The sequence below is a fragment of the Dermacentor silvarum genome, chromosome 4, assembly GCF_013339745.2.
Source record: "Dermacentor silvarum isolate Dsil-2018 chromosome 4, BIME_Dsil_1.4, whole genome shotgun sequence".
In the NCBI taxonomy this organism is placed as follows: domain Eukaryota; kingdom Metazoa; phylum Arthropoda; class Arachnida; order Ixodida; family Ixodidae; genus Dermacentor; species Dermacentor silvarum.
Genome location: NC_051157.2, coordinates 127692787 through 127712372, shown reverse-complemented (window position 1 = coordinate 127712372; position 19586 = coordinate 127692787). Strand labels below are relative to the sequence as shown.

General features: G+C 48.4%; 1 protein-coding gene across 1 annotated transcript in view; it reads left to right on the top strand.

Annotated features, from left to right (window-relative positions):
- The first annotated feature begins 601 nt into the window (after nucleotides 1-601).
- The window catches only part of LOC119448887 (N-acetylglucosamine-1-phosphotransferase subunits alpha/beta-like), a 51006-nt gene continuing 32021 nt past the window's right edge, over nucleotides 602-19586 (top strand). Inside the window, exons 1-3 of the mRNA XM_049666547.1 lie at nucleotides 602-627; nucleotides 1965-2117; nucleotides 17305-17476. Coding sequence (XP_049522504.1) covers nucleotides 602-627; nucleotides 1965-2117; nucleotides 17305-17476 — 351 coding nt within the window. The remainder of the gene's footprint in view (nucleotides 628-1964; nucleotides 2118-17304; nucleotides 17477-19586) is intronic.

The following is a 19586-nucleotide window of genomic DNA, read 5'->3' as shown; positions in this document are numbered from 1 at the left end:
TCGTTTAATTGTTTAACTCTGCTTGCTGTGTGCTCTGATCGCGTGTAACAAGTCGCGGCTGTCGGCGTTCAAGAATAGCATTGCTATAGTAAAGCTTCGCTAAATAGGATTTCACGGGACCGAAAAAATGTTTGAATTAACCGAATGTCGAATTATTTAGGGACCAGGAAAACAATAAAGAAATGCTTTCTACGTCAATACGCTTTTATTTACTCAATGAATCAGCAGAATCTTGTTTCTATTTTGCACAAATCATGGCAGAAGCTGCAGTTTTTGTCATCTCATAACTGATTAGCGCGGCCGCGGCGCTTGTCTTCATCCGAGACGCGCTTTTCACTACCACATGCACATCCCGATTATTTTTTCGCCAGTGTCGCCAGGTCGCCGCCCATCGCGATATAGACTGTGCACTTCGTCCTCAACAGCTTTGCACTGAGTAAAAACAAAGCTATCGCTTGCCGCAACCGCGGCCACTGTCTATGCGATCATGAACGGCAACCTTGCGGTTCTGAAGGCGCGCGGCCGACGCACGCACTGAGTCAAAAAGAAACTACCATTTGTTGCAACGGCTGACGATGCCACGGTCGCTATCGACGCGATCATGGGTGGCAACTACTCAGTTATGAAGCAAGGCCGACGCGCGTACCAAGTCAAAACAAAACTACTGTTTGCTGCAACCGCTGCAGACGAAATCACGGCCGCTATCATCGCGATCATGGATGGTGACTACGCAGTCATGAAAACATGCGTCTAACGCCGTACTATGCACGGCAGTAAACGCTAGAATAAAGGCTTTAAAGGCACGAATAGGTACGAAGCATTCCGGCGTTGCTGTCATTCCAGTACAATTTTCACTGACAATTATGGCAATGCGAACTCCGTCGCTTCGTTTCGGTGGACGCTAGCGTCATTTTGGCTTTATTGCATCGTACATTTGCAACGCTCCTCCAGACCTGCGCTATCACCGCAGTTGGCGCGTTCCATTCTTGTTTGCAGGGGTGGAAGGGCAACGAGACAGAGGCGCACTAGGATAGCGATGAAGAGAAGGATGAAACGGCTCGAATTTCTTTTTTTTTTCTTTTCAAGGAGTTCGCATTCCACTCCCTTTCGGCACGGGCACCCAGTAGCCAGACTTCATCGTTATAACCGATAATGCGGCATGGGGGCATTGTAGAAGCGGGTTATTTCACCATAGAAAACATACAAAAGTTGATGGTGCAGCAGCTTCTCATTGTTATAACCGATATATTGTTAAAACCGGTATTATTATTAGTGAGTTCATCTGTATATTGAATCTTGTCTGAAATATTGTTGCTATTCCTGAAGTCATCTTTGCATTCTGAAATAATTTGCCCACTTGATCATGCTTCTTCACAGCTTGTGGGTCCTGCTGTGTGTTAAGCACAGATGTTCTTTCACCCATACAGGTTTTAATGAAGTCTGATAGGAGTCAGATGATAGCATTCATCAGATTGCATAAAAAAAGCTAGAGGGAAAAAAAATTGCTTTCTAACATTAGGAGTTTTGAACCCAGACCATAGCACCCATTACATTGCTTGCAGTTCTGGCACTCTTGGACATTTGGGAACCCTGAGGATTCTGTGCCACTGATTCTACTTGTAAGATAATTTATATGTAAGTGCAAATATTACAAAAAAACACAAAATTATCTGATGATTATGACCAATGTTACAAACTTGAAAGTTTGTCTTAGTCATTTACATATATGGTAGTTAAAATTAGAAACTGAAATATCTGTTCATTCCTATTTAAATCCATGAAATAAATTGCAACCAGTTTTTGGCACAGAAAATAATTTTTTTTTTTAGTTTCAGTACAGTCGTAGTTTCTTTAACCCACTTTTACATCCAGGCTAGCGTAGAAACGTTTTGTGCATTAACATTGTCTGAGCCTTTGTGGGACATTCTTTTATTTATTTACTCTTTTTGTTTGTTCTTGTGCAGGTTTCCTGAAGAGTTTGACCAGACGTCATCTCACAAGATTCGCAGCCCAGATGACATGCAGTTTGCGTTCTCCTACTTCTACTTTTTGATGAGTGAGAAGCATGAAATTCAGCCTGAGGAGCACTTCGATATGTTTGATGTCGACAAGTCAGGGTGAGCAAAACATCATAGCTTAAAGTTGACAAATCGGTCACATGACGTGACATATGTACGATGATTTCATAGCTAGCATTCACGCAACAGAGGAGAAATCTAAACTAACTTACCCTACTCTCTCCTAAAATCATGGGCAGCGGTGCATTCATGGCCATCTAACTAACAGTGTCGCCACTGCATTTTGTTATGTGCATTTCAGTTCAATGAGTGACTTTGATGTAAGAGCATTTTTGCCAGACTAAAGGATTTTGCTGTCAGTGTTTTGATCTTTCTCGCTGTAGATCATTAGGCTTATCAGTCCAAATACAGTCAACATCCGATTTTTCGGACTCCCTAGGGGCTGTGACAATGTCCCAAAAATTGGACAGTCCCAAAAAAATCAATGCGTGCCTTTTATAAAATTGCCTCTAAGGGCTCAAATCGCCACAGGAATGTCCGAAAACTCTCTGAAGGCCTGCCAATACACTTATGAGGCATATCGGTGCTCGTACTGTGACAGAGGATGGCAGGTGAAAGCGTGTGTAATTAAAGAATACACATTGTGTTACGTGACAAAAATTGCCCCTTCCCACTCTTGTTATGCTTTGCCGCAATACTTCGGGTATGCTTCACCGCATAAAGGCTGTTTCACATGATGTGATTTTCATAGCACTGGAAGTGCGATTTCCGTCGCATACGACAAAAATCGCAGTCGCAGTGCCAACCTCCTGATTTTCGGCTGCGACCAACCGGTTGGTTGCTGCTTTGCAACCTAGCAGTGATCACTGTGTTTTTTCGTCGAAATTGCACCGAGAGCTATTTCGCGGTTTGTTTTAGGACATGGCGTCGGTCGCTCAACACAATGTTTATAATACTTTTTTGTCTATAAATGTTGGCTCAACGGGCCTCGAGCAGTGCAACTAATTGAGTGGAGCCGTGGATTGCGCAAGCGGTACGTAACATCAGCACCGACACGCGATCAAGGCAGGTAAAACCTCCTAAGTCAAATTCGGTTCTGTGATTTCTTTGCGTTTGTTGACATGCTATGTTGCTAATCGCGCGACGCTTTTTTTTACGTTGGCTTCAGGTGCTGATAGTACAGTTAAACCTGGATATAACGAAATTGACAAATTCCCGAAAAACTTCGTTATAAGGAGGATTTCGTTATATGCAGGTTCGGCACAAAAATTCGAAAAATAAACGTTTACCGTATTTACTCAATTCTAACGCACCCTCAATTGTAACGCGCACCCGTTTGCCGTTTTCGTCAAAGCACTCATCCTCGGAATGTCACACCAGGTACCGGATGCGTGGACGCGTGTCGTTTCGCACAAGCGCGAGGCATCGGAAACGAAGAGCGAGCGTCACTATGGCATCGTAGCGTCGTATAGTGTTACCGCAGAACCTCGCTGTTACCGTATTTATTAGAATCTAGGCCGATAGTTTTTTTCAAATAATCACATACGAAACTCTAGGGTCGGCTTAGATTCGAGGATTTTAAAAAACGCGCCAGTTTTTAACTGAAACTGATAAATGTGGTGCATAGTTAGCGCCATCTAGAAAAGTCAGTATCGCAGCCGCTACTAGCCGCGCCAGTAGCCAGCTGAAGTACACGAGCGACGTCGCCATTTTGACCTGCGTCGAATCGGTAGTGTTGGTATGTTGCAGCATCGACGCGCGGTGTGGCGTTATCGTAATGGCACCAAATGGGCGATGCCACTATAGTGCCGCTTTCTAAACGAATACTGTATTTACTCGAATCTAACGCGCACTTTCAACATGACCCTAAATCTGCGTCGGCATTTCAAAATGGCCGCCTCGCACGCGCGTCGTGCCTAGCTACCGTAGCATGCGGAAGCTTCCTCCGTGTGCTGCAGTACGTCTGCTCTATCTATCAGCATGAAGTACCGAGTTCATCATGATGCCGCATTTAAAAGGAAAGTGATCATCTGTGCGGAGACGGACGGAAATCGGGCCGCATCACGGGCATTCGGAGAATCCGAAACTTGCGAGCGGGACTGGCGCAAACAGAAGGAGAGGATTTTCGCCAGCAAAGCAATGCAGAACGGTTTCAGTGGACCGAAGCAGAACGTAATCTGCGACGATCCACTCCAGCGATACGATCAGGCTTGGCCCTATCTTGAAAGCAATCTGCGACTGGTAAAGTCCGCCGCGCGCCGTGTTTTCGCCACGTTGAAGCGAGAGGCATGCTGGCACGAAGGCGCGCTTCGTCTCCAGCGTTTTGACAGTTCGTTTCCGCGGTCAACGAGCGAGGTGTGTTCATGTTTGCTTGAGCGCGCGTGACACCGTGCTTGTTAATAGCGGTCTACTAATTTGCTACCGCATTCGATGCATCGCCTTTCGGGCGAAACTTCGACTTTTTTTATTCATCGCAACATCAGTGCATCGGGAGGAAATCTATTTTTCCAAATTTTTCCTCACGGAAAACGGGTGCGCGTTACAATCGAGGAAGCGTGAGAAACGAGTAAATACGGTAGTTGTGCTAGCCGTAGAGGCATCGTCAAACGTTCAAACCGGGCGGAACTTCGGCGTCGGTCTGTCGTTGGAGGGGGCCACGGGAGATGGTTTTTGCGTGCGCCGCAACGTGCGCTCCTTCCAAAAATGCAGCATCTCTAATGCGCTGGATGGTACTGAATATAGCGCACTGTTTGAAGATGTCAGCAGTAAGGAAGATAGCGACGAGGCTAGCAGCGATGGTGACATAGAATGAGCTCGGCATGTTCAAATTTAATAAATGCTGTTTCATTTTGCGAATGCTGTCCTCGTTTTTTCGTTCGGCCTACATTCGAGGTAAGTTTTTTTTTTTCGGACTTCGAACTTTTGGGGGGTCGGCTTAGAATCGGAGTCGGCCTAGATTCGAGTAAATACGGTACGTTCCCGGGGGCTGCGTTTTCCCGGCTGTTACGTCGTTTTCGACCGGTCCCGGCACAGCTCCCTTAGAACTCAATGCATTGGTAACCCTGCTGTTGCGTCGCAACTGTGGGACCATTCCCGCATCATACGTTGCGAACTGCCACCCCGCGCCAGCCCGAGCGGCCATTTTGACTTTTCATGTCGCTTGGCTTGGTGGCTTGACGATGGCATTGGCCGCCCAAAGTGCCGGGGGCAACAACTATGATGTATTTTCGGTTTCCGCCAGCAAAAGTATGGCCCTTGACATCCGTATTTGCTATATAAAGATGGTGTCCATGACGTGTTGTGGCCCTAAAATTGGTTTTGGCTCATAGATATTTCGTATATATGGGTACGGCCACGCTAGCGGCAAAAAACAAGCAGTCATGCAGCGAGCGGCAAGTCAGTGCCTTTCCGCGAAGCCACCGTGGCACGTGCGTCTCGCCGTGCGGCAGCGCGATAAGATCTCCCGCGCTCTCCGAACGGGCGAGCAACACCGCGAGTGCTCGTTGTTTCATGCGAGAGACGACGATCGTCGATTGAAAACCCGGCGCGGACCGGCGGCGTTCCGGTTGTGATGGCTCCGTGACGTCACCCTCGTCGCTCTTGATTGGTTCATCTCGCGGCACGCGGCATTTGCCGCAGAAACCATTTCGCGCGGCACGCCGCAAGACCCCCGATTCCTGCCGCTTTTGCCGCGTGCGGCATGACGCTTTGCCGTGCGTTTTTGCCGCTAGCGTGGCCGTACCCTAAAGTCCAAGGGCGATAACGCAGTCGCCGCGCGCCGTATGCTGCATGTGCGAGTAAAAACGTGCGAGGGGAGCCGACGACCGCGTCTAAATCTTGCGCACTCAAGAACAGCAGGGAGGAAGCGCGCCTTCTTCCGTTGCGCTCAAGGCACCGGCGAGGGAGCAAGGGGGGAAGGATAGCGGGGCGGCGTGCTGTTGCGCAGGCCATATCTTGAAAGCGATCTGCGTTAGGGCAGAGTCTAGCAGTGTAGGTGCAATGCCTCCTGCGTCGGCGGCTCATAGCGTTCTGCGTGCTGTGTGTTCTCGGCGCTCAGTTTACGTTGAAGCAATAGACAACAGCACGAAGGTCACTTCGCTCGCTTCTCCAGCGGCGCTTCCACACGCCACCAGCGTTTGACAGCGCGTGCCCGCGCTCATCGAGTCTGATGTGCCACAGCGTGTACCAGCGCGTCGGCAACATCAGCTGAAAAAGGAGAGAGTGCCGGCTTGGTGGGCTAGGCCAGCTGCAGCAAGCGGCAGGATCAGATTTGAATGAAGGGAGGGGGAAAGGTCACGCCCGCGGCGGCAAGATTGCCGGGTCGAGGGATGCAGGGCCGCCTCGCACATGCACGCACGCACACGTGCGCTCGCTTCGCATTCCATCGCGGCGGAGAAGGTGCTTCTGGTTGCTGCTCGCACAAAAATGACAAAATTTGGGGCGAAGTCTCTAGGTGGTCGGAGGGGAAAATTCGTTATATCGAGGGGGTCTCCCGCTGCCACTTCGTTACGTAGAGGTCTGAAATACATGTGCTTCTATAAAGTAACGGCGGGGAATAGAAAAACTTCGTTATATCCAGGAATTCGTTATATGGAGGTTCGTTCTAAGCAGGTTTAACTGTATGTACTTTTGCGTGCTTTTCTGTTATTCACACGCACTGCGAGTTGGTAACTACTACAAGGTGTCCCTCACGGGAAGACATGGCCTTTGGATGTCGTCCCAATTTTCTGGTTGTACAAGCTACTCGCGAAATACGAAAACACCACTGTTGTAGCACGGTATGCTTTTACGGACGGAACAATTTAAAGAATATGCAACTACGGACAAGTGCTGTGGTCAAATGGTCCTGCTATACGTGCGACCATTTAATTGTAGTCGGTTGGTTTGGGCTTTCATGCGCATTTTCCTCAATGAATTATCTAATTTCAAGGTTCTGTTATTTCCACTGCAAGACACGACTGCTTATCAAGCTCGCAAGGCGATCGTGCAAAGTATATATCGTAATGAATGTTCTACAGTAGCATATTTATCTGTTTGACTGGGAATAAACGGCATCGTCAATTTGTTTTTAAAGCATTATTTAAACAGTTTTACCTAATTTTTCTGATGTATCATTTTTATGCTGCATAAAAACCAATAAACCTTCAATGTGTGGCAGACTTTGTACCTTTACTGCACCTGTATTAACCCTCACATTAAAAGGTAATTGCATATTGTGCTTGCTTCAGGGCATCGAATTGCTTTTGTTTATGCTTGTCGTAACATATTGCAGTATTTTAAGAAACAACTTCGCCATAAACGTCCTTGCCTTTCCTTGCTTCCCTCTCTCTACTACCTGTAAAACACATGCAACAATGTGAAAAGCAGGCAAACACCTTGTTTTTATAAGCAGTAGATAACACATCAAACAAAAGCAAATCAAAATTGTGCAGTGAAGTCAGCCAGTTGCATCCCTTCCTGTGAATGATAGCATCCTTTGAAGTGTGGGTGGTTCTTGCACAGCTCATAAAGTGTGCAGACGCATCACGAGGCATAAGACATGCCCAAAAAGATGGAGGCAATGTTGCTAATGAGTTTGCAATTACATGCATTACTGCATAAACTTGTATAACCATATCCCATCATTATTCAGCCAAGCTTGCTCTGACTCATATTCACCAAAATTCTACTTAGCCAAGCTTGCTCTGACTCATATTCATCAAAATTATACTCAGGCGAGCTTGCTCTGTTTCATATTCACTAGGGATGGGCGAATAGTGGATTTGAGGTTCGAAGTAAATAGTGATTTGGTCGAATAATTTCGAATCGAATAGTTCAAATTGTATATATCACATATTACAGTAAAACCTAGTTAATTTGAATTTCACGGGATTGAAAAAAAATGTCCGAATTATCACGCTATCCAGAAAACAATAAGCAAATGCTTACTATGTCAGCACGATTTTATTAGTGTAATGGATGAGCAAATCCTTTCGCTATTTTGTACAAAAGCAGTGCGGAAGCTGCAATTCTCGTCATCTCGTGACTGATTGGCTCTCGCAGCGGCGATCGAGGCCTCGCGACTTCCTTCGCAGCACAGCCGTGGCACGCGCCATCATTTGCGAGACGCTTTGCACTACCGCGCGCACATCCCGATTATTTTTTCACCAGTAAGCTGACCGCCAACAGATCACACGTCCATCGCGATGTAGCCGGTGCTCTTTATCCTCAACAGCTTTGCACCGAGTCAAACCGAAACAACTGTTTGTCGCAACCATGCCCGCTATAGACGCAATTATGAACGGCGACTTTGCGGTGCTTAAGGGTACGGTCATGCTAGCGCCAAAAACCGCGCGCGTCATGCCGCGAGCGGCAACTTGCCACGTATCAGCGCTTTTCCGCAAGGCCACCGTGGCAAGCGCGTCTCGCCGCACGGCAGCGCGATAAGATCTCCTGCAATCTCCGAACGCGCGAGCAACACCGCGAGTGCGCGTTCTTTCATGCGAGAGACGACGATCGTCGATTGAAAACCGGGCCCTGGTTGTGATGGCTCCGTGACGTCACCCTGGTCATTCTTGATTAGTTCTTCATCTCGCGGCACGTGGCATTTGCCATCAGAAATGGGTCTCGAACCCATTTCGCACGGCACACCGCAAAACCCCCGAGTCCTGCCACTTTTGCCGCACACGGCATAATGCGTTGCCGCGCGTTTTTGCCGCTAAAGTGGCCGTACCTAAGGGTACGGTACGGCCACGCTAGCGGCAAAAACGCGTTCATTATGCCTCGCGCGGCAAAAGCGGCAGGAATTGGGGGTTTAACGGCTTGACGAGGGTGACGTCACGGAGCCAATGGCAACCGGACCTCCACCGCTCTGCGCCGGGTTATCAATCGACGATCGTCGTCTCTCGCGGTTCAATGGAGGGATTTCTGGACGCTGTCCGATCGCACCTTTTCGTTCACGGTGATTCCGCGTTCCGAGAGCGCGCGAGATCATATTGCGCTGCCACGCGGCAAGTCGCGATTGCCATGGTGGACTTCGCGGCAGGGCACTGACGCACGGCAACTTGCCGCTCGCGGCATGACGTGTGCGTTTTGGCCGCTAGCGTTGCCTTACCCGGCCGACGCACGCACCGAGTCAGAACGAAACTACCATTCGCTGCAACAACTGCAGACGAAATCGTGGTCGCTATCCATGCGATCATGGATGGCCACTACTCTGTTTTTTAGGCACGCGGCCGACGTGCGTATTGAGTCAAAACGAAACTACTTTTTGCCGCAACCGCTGCCAAAGAAACCGCGACAGTTATCGACACGATGATGGGTGGCGACTATGAAATCCCGCGGCCAACGCGTTGTAATGTGCAGCGGTAAACCCAATAAAGGCACAAATAGGCACGAAGCGTTCCGTCGTTGCTGTCATTCACGTACGGTTTCCACTGCTGACTATGGCGATGCGGACTCCATCGCTTCCTTTCGGTTGTACGCTAGCACTGTTTCTGCTCTTCTGCGTCGCACATTTCAGGCTCTTTAATTAAAAAACGTAAGCCTTCGAGATTTATGGTTGATGTATGGCAGCCGTGACGTGAAGCATAGCCTCCGAGATGTGTACCGGCCGTCCGTGGCTTTTGGCTGCCTATTCGGGAGCGCCGAATAATTAGAAAATATCGAATACCTGAATTCAAATCGAAGCAAATAACGAATATAGAATTATTTGATCGAATATTCGACAATACCGTATATTCACCCATCCCTAATATTCACCAAAATTATACCAAGCTGAGCCTGCTCTAGCTTATATTCACAGATTATATTCAGCCGAGCTTGCTCTGACTCATATTCACCAAAATTATACTCGACTGAGCTTGCTCCGAGTCATATTTACAAAAATTTTACTTAGCCGAGCTTACTTTGATTCATATTCACCAAAATTCTACTCAGCCGAGCTTGCTTCGAGACATATTCACGAAATTATACTCAGCTGAGCTTGCTCATATTCACAAAGATTCTACTCAGCCCAGCTTGCTCTGACTCATATTCACCAAAATTATACTCAGTCGAGCTTGCTTTGAGTCATATTCACCAAAACTATACTCAGCTGAGCTTGCTCTGACTACTACCTGACAATATTCACCAAAAGTTTACTCAGCCGACTTTGCTCTTACTCATATTCACCAAAATTCTACTCAACCAGGCTCACACGAACTCAGCCTCATGGTTAGGTCCAAGTCTTAGTGAGCCGACCTTTGAGTGAGTTCACCGAGCTATGTACAGTGTAGACAGCTTATAACGTAAGTCGCCGGAGTCGCGAATATCCGCACTATAAGCGGTACCACACTATAACCAAAGCAACAATTTTCAAGGCGCGCACATATGCAAAACATGTTCACCCAGCCGCCACGCGTATGCGACAGTCGAGGAATGCGGCTAGAACGTTTGCATTCAATTTACAGTCGAATCTCGTTAATTCGAACCAAATCACGCGGCGGCGCCTCCAACCGGCATTGCTCCAGCACCGCCATAGAATCAAAGCTTAGGAGAGGCCCCTCAATGTCGCGCGCAAACAAAGCAAAAAAAAAAAAAAGAAAGAAATGCGGCGAAAATTTCACCCTCTCTCAAATGGCAAGGTCGCCGATTCTGCGTTGCGCCAGAACATGCGTGTACATACCGACTAGAGTGTACTAGATATTCTAGTACACTCTAGTGCCGACGTCTCAGCCGCGCTAGCGTAGCCATGCGTAGAAAAACCCTTCGTTCTCCTTTATGCTTCCTCTATTTTCTAGTCCCGTGTTGACCTTGCACGCTGCTGCTACGGCGCAGAGGCAAGCAGCGGTGCCGTCCCAGGCCGGCCAACGAAACTCCCCACGCCGGCAAACGCCCGCTTCCCGATAACGGCAGAAAACGAAACTTCGGGGAGCTGGCGCCGGGCCGTCTGTAGCGGCGGCGCCTGCACGGCGGCGGGCGCGCACGGTGACAGTCGAAAGTGAGGGAGCTACGAGGGAGGGCGAGAGGAGCCACCGAAGCGGCGGAGTTGCCGAGGCAAAATCCGCTTCCCTGCCGCCCTCCTCCCTCACATTCCACGGTCTCCACGTGCGGCCTTCGCCGTGCCATGCCGTGCCGGCGCCTCCCATTCCCTGAAGTTTCGTTTACTGCCGTTATCGTGAAGCGAGCGTTGGCCGGCGTTGGCGGTTTCGTGGCCCTCGCTCGTTATGCGCGCCGTGATATTTCACGACTCGCACTCAAAATTCTGGTTTCAGCCTCACTGGCTGTTCGTTCGCACCACGTGCCCTTCTCCTCCACTTCGTCTCTCTTTCTTCCTCGAGCACTCCTTGGGGCGCCCATTTGAGGGGAGTGTTTGCCGTCTCCGCTGACTTCCGTACTCCCATGCAGCTGCACTGTAACCGGTATTTCGTTTCCCTCAACTGCACTATAAGCGATACGTGTATACATGGAATGCTATGGGAAAATTAACAGGAGTCTGAAAAGACTGCACTATATCCAGTCCTGCACTATAAGCGGTTACGTTATAAGTGGTCTATACTGTACACATTACATTATGTGACCTGTGCGATGCACAAACAAACATTGCATATAAGTACATGTTGCATCAGATGAAATAAGGACAACTGTACAGATTGCAGTTAGTTTTATAGAATTTTATTGACCGTTGCGTGAAAGGTTCGTCTCATGTTGATTCCAGCAAGTGCATTGGATCTGCATCATATTTTTTGCCAATGCTGCTGGCTATCTTGGCCATTACTAGGTGGCCACATTTTGACATTTCAACACAAAGTTGAATAAATGACTGTGGTGCAATATGTTAAAAAAGAAAGCGTGCACTAAGCTCAAGACACAGCGAAGCTGGCCGATTGATTGCGTCTCTTGGTTGTAGCTAGGTTATCTCTTTCTTTCTCTCTCTCTCTCTCGCTCTCATTTTTTCTCTCTCTCTCCCCCAAAGGAAGTTGTGTTGCAATCGTCAGTACAATGCAACCATATGGTTCCCGTAAATACAGGTTCTGCAAGCGTGGGTGTATAGCGCAATGGTTATGATGCTCGCCTTCGGACCGTGGGTATCCGGGTTCGAATCCTGCCTTGCCAAGAACGTTCATTTTGTTTTATTTATTTCTCTCGGGCAGCGAGCGCAGACGCGCCAGGATGACATCATGGTGCATGCGCAGTAGCGCGCAGCTGGCAGGTGCTTGGCGAAGCCATGTCTGCGTGCCGTCGCCTGGTTGCCATGGCTATGGTGTGGCGGTTTTGTGCCACACACACACAAAGTACGGCTGGCTTAAACTGCAGAAGAAGACGACGCTCGAGCCAATGCTGATCATAATATCGTGGTACACGCACAAATTACGGCAGGCTTAAACAGCTTCGCTGTTAAAAAATGCTTGCATCATTGCAAGTACAACCAGAACATGATACAAACACATGCACATAATAAGATGCACACAAATGCTAAATACATGAACAGATGGAATCAGTTGGCCGCCACCTTTTGCAAAGAAAAAGAAAATAGAAGAAAAAAAAGTACAGGCCAATGCTGTAATGGAGCTGCAATTATTCCCCTTGCCAGATACATGGGCTATAGGAGAAACACACGTGGAACCTAGCAGTTACCTTGAGGTAGCAGTAATGGAGACTGTTTCATTCCGCAGCTAGCCACTCAAGTGTGTTCAGTCTGTACTTGTACTTAGGCACAATTTTTATTGTCTATAGCTTAAAAATTTACTTAGGTCTCCTCAAAAATTTGACAATGTTTGGATTCTGACACTTGCAAAGGTAAATAGTTTTACAAAAGCTTAGAGATATTGTCTGTGCCCCTCACTTTCCCTCAGAACATATGTAGTATGTTACAGTTAAACCTGGATATAATGAAATTGACAAATTCCCGAAAAACTTCGTTATCAAGAGGATTTCGTTATATGCAGGTTCGGCACGAAAATTAGAAAAATAAACGTTTACCGTATTTACTCGATTCTAACGCGCCCTCAGTTGTAAGGCGCACCCGTTTTCCGTTTTCGTCGAAGCACTCATCCTCGGAATGGCACACCAGGTACTGGATGCGTGGACGCGTGTCGTTTCGCACAAGCGCGAGGCATCGGAAACGAAGAGCGAGCGTCACGATGGCGTCGTAGCGTCGTATAGTGTTACAGTAGAACCTCGCTGTTACGTTCCCGGGGGCTGCGTTTTCCCGGCTGTTACGTCGTTTTCGACCGGTCCCGGCACAGCTCCCATAGAACTCAATGCATTGGTAACCCCGCTGTTGCGTCGCAACTGTGGGACCGTTCCCACATCATATGTTGCGAACTGCCACCCCGCGCCGACCTGAGCGGCCATTTTGACTTTTCATGTCGCTTGGCTTGGTGGCTTGACAATGGCATTAGCCGCCCAAAGTGCCGGGGGCGACAACTATGACGTATTTTCGGTTTCCGCCAGCAAAAGTATGGCCCTTGAGATCCGTATTTGCTATATAAAGATGGTGTCCATAACGCGTTGTGGCCTTAAAATTGGTTTTGGCTCGTAGATATTCCGTATATAAGGGTACGGCCACGCTAGCGGCAAAAAACGCGCGCGTCATGCAGCGAGCGGCAAGTTGCTGCGAGTCAGCGTGATAAGGGGCGCAATCTTGTACGCGTTCCAAAATGGAACGGAGGCGGTCCGTTCCATCGAGCCGCACACGACTGGTCAATTTGAACCGTGAGCCGCACACGATTGGTCATTTTGAATCGTGACGATCAAATCGACCACTCGTGTGCGGCTCGATGGAACGGACCGCCTCCGTTCCATTTTGGAACGCGTACAAAATCGCACCCTAGATGTCCCGCGCTCTCCGAACGGGCGAGCAACACCGCGAGCGCTCGTTGTTTCATGCGAGACGACAATTGAAAACCCGGCGGGGACTGGCGGTGGTCCGGTTGTGATGGCTCCGTGACGTCACCCTCGTTGCTCTTGATTGGTTCTTCATCTCGCGGCACGCGGTATTTGCCGCAGAACCCATTTCGAGCGGCACGCCGCAAGACCCCCGATTCCTGCCGATTTTGCCGCGCGCGGCATGACGCGTTGCCGCGCGTTTCTGACGCGTGTTTTTGCTGCGTGTTTTAGCCGCTAGCGTGGCCGTACCCTAAAGTCCAAGGGCGATAACGCAGTCGCCACGCGCGAGTGAAAACGTGCGAGGGGAGCCGACGACCGTGTCTAAATCTCGCGCGCGCAAGAAAAGCAAGGAGGAGGCGCGCCTTCTTCCGTTGCGCTCGAGGCACCGGCGAGGGAGCGAGGGGGGAGGGATAGCGGGGCGGCGCGCGGTCGCGCAGGCCGTATCTTGAAAGCGATCTGCGTTGGGGCAGAGTCTAGCAGTGTAGGTGCGTCAGCGGCGCGTAGCTTTCTGCGTGCTGTGTGTTCTCGGCGCTCAGTTTGCGTTGAAGCGATAAACAACAGCACGAAGGTCACTTCGCTCGCTTCTCCGCGGCGCTTCCACACGCCGCCAGCGTTTGACAGCGCGTGTTCGCGCTCATCGAGCCTTATGTGCCAGCGCGTCGGCAACATCAGCTGGAAAAGGAGAGAGTGTCGGCTTGGCGGGCTAGGCCAGCTGGAATGCGAAGCGCACGCACGCACACGTGCATTCGCTTCGCATTCCATCGCGGCGGAGAAGGTGCTTCCGGTTGCTGCTCGCACAAAAATGACAAAATTTGGGGCGAAATCTCTAGGTGGTCGGAGGGGAAAGTTTGTTATATCGAGGCGGTCTCCCGCTGCCACTTCGTTACATGTGCACTTCGCGCTCATCGAGCCTTATGTGCCAGCGCGTCGGCAACATCAGCTGGAAAAGGAGAGAGTGTCGGCTTGGCGGGCTAGGCCAGCTGCAACAAGCGGCAGGATCAGATTTGAATAAAGGGAGGGGGAAAGGTCACGCCCGCGCCGGCAAGATAGCTGGGTCGAGAAATGCAGGGCCGCCTCGCGCACGCACGCACACGTGCACTCGCTTTGCATTCCATCGCGGCGGAGAAGGTGCTTCCGGTTGCTGCTCGCGCAAAAATGACAAAATTTGGGGCAAAATCTCTAGGTGGTCGGAGGGGAAAGTTTGTTATATCGAGGGGGTCTCCCGCTGCCACTTCGTTACATGTGCACTTCGTTACATGTGCTCTCAAATACATGTGCTTCTATGGAGTAACGGTGGGGAATCGAAAAACTTCGTTATATCCAGGAATTCATTATATGGAGGTTCGTTATAAGCAGGTTTAACTGTATTGACATTCAAGCAGCTTTTCAACAGCAAGAAAGGGAATCAGTTTCACCTGTTTTTAGCATTGGGTTAATGCAGGCAATTCAGGGAGGCATAAAGTTTTGGTAATACAATCGGTTCGGGAATACCAGATTAGATTGTACCTTGACGCTTTCCTTGCACTTTCTTATTTTGGTCAAATAATCTAGTTTGAAATGGCTCCAGTTAGCATGCTCTAACATTGGTCTAATATAGGTTAAGTACGTGACTAGCTTAACAGACTGGGATGCTGGCTTTCATTTCCAGGAAAGGAACCATAGTGCCTGCTCCATTTGCATATGTTTTTGGTTATCTGGGGTTTTCAGCCTCGCTTTTAAGATAATGTACTCAAGCATGTAGAAGCACATGCAGGCCATTAGCGGGTAGTTTCAATAGCTTCTTACTTTACGCGTGCCACTACAAATATAAAATTGTAGCGTTATATTTTGTTATTAAGCAAACAAACGTACTGCTAACAAGGTATTTAATGTTTTCCGTGAAGCTACGCCGCTGCGCTACGTACTGCAGCATATTGACTTAAGGTTCTTGATACAGATTCACAGAATACTAACCATGTGAGACACAGGACAAGAAAGTAGACAACGCCCATGTCTGTTAGAATGCTATGATGCTACGTACAGAAGTGACTGCAGCTCCTTAAAATTGTGGTGTCGGCTTTTACGCCTTTTGCAATACTCAGAGAGAACTTCTATACATAATTACAGCACGCGTGCCGCGATGGACGAATTGGACTGGCGTTAAGATTAAAGTTCACAACACAAATTCCATTGCATGTTCAGTAATTACACACAGATCATTTGTGGCTTCTTTCAGGGGCAGATGTGAGCTTTCGGGTTGGTGCAAGAATATTGCTAGGAGCAGGAACCACTTATGCACAACTACGAGCAATATACACACATCCTTTCTTCAGAAGCTGACATTAAGCACAGGGTAGCGCGAGGGTCTCTCTGCGTTGACATGACAACTTCGCTGCAGCCGAATTCCGAATACTGCATATGCGACGAGGACAGCTATATGGGCTTTTTGATAGGTCCTCTTGTAGTTGTTGTAGCGCAGGCAGAATGACACGGACGTGAAAGACACGCGAGACAGCACACGGCGCTGAACGACCAGCTGCAAACAGCTGTTTACGTCTGCCATGTCTCCTCGCATTGAACTTCAGAAACCGCCGTTGCGCACTCCAAAACAAATTAAACTTTGAAGCAATCTTAAATCACAAAACACACGTATTATTTGCTCTTATTAAAGACTGGTCAATAATTGTGTAACGCACAGTTTTTTTTCATTACATTTGAAAAATTATGCGGCGGAATGCCACAAAATTTGGTAGCAAGCAACCCTGGGCATCGCACCAGCCGCATTGTTGAAATCTCAATCATGTGAAATGAGCCCTGTAAAAATCGCATTGAAACGCGTGCGACTGCACCGGTTTTTGTCGCTCCGGTCGCAGCACGTGAAACAGCCTTAACACTGCTGTATTGAGGCGAAGCTGACTTTCAAGAAACGGCATCATGCAACGCGTCGTGCTTTCCGAGCTTCGAAGCCAATCGCGTAGTTTACATAGACGGAGTTGTTGCCATTGCTGACAGCAGTGAATTATTTCAATGAAAAACACGCCACCGAACGGCAAGAAGCTTAATAGCGAACATCGAAGCAGCTAGGGCTAGCATTGCCGCGGTGGTGGCTGTGGCTGCCAGTGAATTGGCGTGTGAGAGTGCTGGTTTGAGGCAGTGTGATAATCAAAATGGCAGTGGTGGTAGCTTTGATTAATGCCGTTTCGCACCTGCGGTCACGCAAAAAGTCAGGAAAATCGGATTGCAGTGGATTCTTGCATCCGTAATTTCAGGCTTTCTTACACAAGCCATCCAAATTATTGGGCATTACCAAAAAATCGGGCATCCGGAAAATCGGTCGTTGACTGTACCTCTGTGTACCTTTTTATTGCATTCTTAAAAATAATGTTGCATTGATTGATTAACTGATTGATGAAAGGGTAATAAATGTTGTTAATATTATTATTCATTGTGGTTACAGGACATGGTCTGACAGGGAGATCCGGACCCTAGTCACACGTCTTTTTGAGCTGCCCATGGAAGCTGCCAACTCGCGTCAGGTGGAAGAGCACCTCACAGAGTGTGCGCATAACTTTACCCCTGCAATCTTGCCCTCAACGCCTTCCTACGAGCGGTACCTTGACTCTAAGCTGGTAAGCAGAATTAGTGACTACGGTTTTTTAATGCGTAAGGTGCTTCGAGGCTCCTCGGCTAAGCTCTCCTTATTTTCCTTTGTCGTGTTCAGCCAAATTAGGCTTAGCATATTATATCTCTTTCATACTTTGGAAAATATTGTTCAAGAGTGTTGAAGCCATCCATTTGAGCTTTTCAGTTTCCATATTTGCTCGATTATAATGCACTCTTGATTGTAACACACACCCGATTTTTACGACCAGAAATGTAAAATGCCATGCCCTTCGATCTTGTAGCCCTCATCCAATTTTCATACTTTAAGAAGTGATAAATGCATTGCTCTTAATATTCAAGTCACTAATTTTTTCTGGTAAAAGATGGCAATTTGTTCTCAGAAAAAGAAAATGTATTGCATCTGAACCAGCATGCACCAGGCATCACTTATCACTCCTAACCACTCTTAACAAGCCCAGAGCATCTCATCTTCGGTGGTGTCTGTGGCATTTCAGATAATGAATTCTTAAACACCTTGCAGACCATGGCGTGTTAACTACCATATTTGTTTGATCACCCTATTTTTCGCATATAACCCGTCACTGCATTTAATCTGCACCCCCGATTACAGTAGCCCGCAAAGAAAAAGACATCCCCGCTTATAACCCACATGCATACAGCTATGGTCAAATCTTTCCAAAAAGTCTCCATTCACAAGTGCATGACTCATCCACGTCGTGCATATCTTTGCCCAGCAACTCGGTTCTGCCCCCCCCCCCCCCTTTGCCTTCTTGGGCAAGGCTGATAAAGCTAGATTCACATGACAGACATGATCATGGACAAATCAGTCGCATGACTTGTGACGTGAAGCGGATCACTTCGCAGTTAACATTCGCACAACAGAGGATGACAGTGAGACGGAGCAAATGCGACCGAGCCAACAATCCCAACGCTGATTTGGCTCTCCGTCGTATCGCGAAGCGCTTCGCACAGATCGAGGGAGCGCCGCAAGGACATACGAGTTTGCCGCCGCAGCATGCACTTTTTGCTTACTGAACTCAAAATGGTGACCCGTAAAGAGGAAGAGAATGGGTGACTATGAAGGAGGGGACAAGGGAGCATGAACACGCAGGGCTGGGGAGAGGGCAGGGTTCCCTAAGAGATAATGAAACATTGATTGGCAGAGAATCTTGTCCTGAAGTGTGGCTTCACGGCAGTGCACGCAGCACTGCTTTGAAGCCACACTTGAAGGCTAAATATGCATATAACCACACCTCGCCTGTGTTGTTAAATTTTAAAAATTTTTGGTGTGGGTGACACATGCAGAAATACGATATAAGGCAGTAACGACTATAAGGTGAGGGTGTAGTTGGGGTACCCAAGAAAAAGGAATTGAAGGGGCCCAGAACCACCTCTTGGGCTTGGTGAAATAACATAGTCTGCAGGTAGGATACGCTGCTGTGAACATCTCAGCTAAGTTTTGCTGTCGTACGTGGTGCGTGGAGCTCGCAAGCAGACCATGAAGTCACCTTTCTCTCAGACGCTCTCTTTTCAAACAGAAGCATGCTCCTCACTCTCTTCTGGACACTTTATTTCGTAATAAAGCGGATTCCCATACGCGGCTGCTATTGGTAGCTGTGGTGGGCTACGCAGCATGGATACCGCGGTCGCCGCGCGCTGCCGCCACGAGTCCACTGGCTAAGCGCACTGCGGCTCGCTGAGGACAACCGCTTTTGCCTTACGTTTAGCGTGTCATAGGCACCAAAATAAAAAGTCGTGGCGTCTACGTTAACATCCAAAATGAAATTTGAACTGTCCGCCACAGTGGCATTTAGAAGGCGGAGCGTTGTGGGCACGCCTCACTCTGCTGCAGCCTTCGCAGTGCAAGGCATTCAAGAAGGAACGGGGGCACAGCAGAGGCCATGTTTGATTGCCAATAACTCGGCTTCTGCTGAACGCATTGAAGTACTTTCTGTGGCAAAGTATTTCTGAAACAGCATATTTTCACTTCAAATTCCTTTCTCCACTTCGATAAAAACTGGTTCAGGGCCCCTTTAACATAAAGCTGTACTATGCAGTAGTGGACGGATTACTCAGACTGCAGGGTTCGCCCAAGATGCTGACTAATTGGAAGTC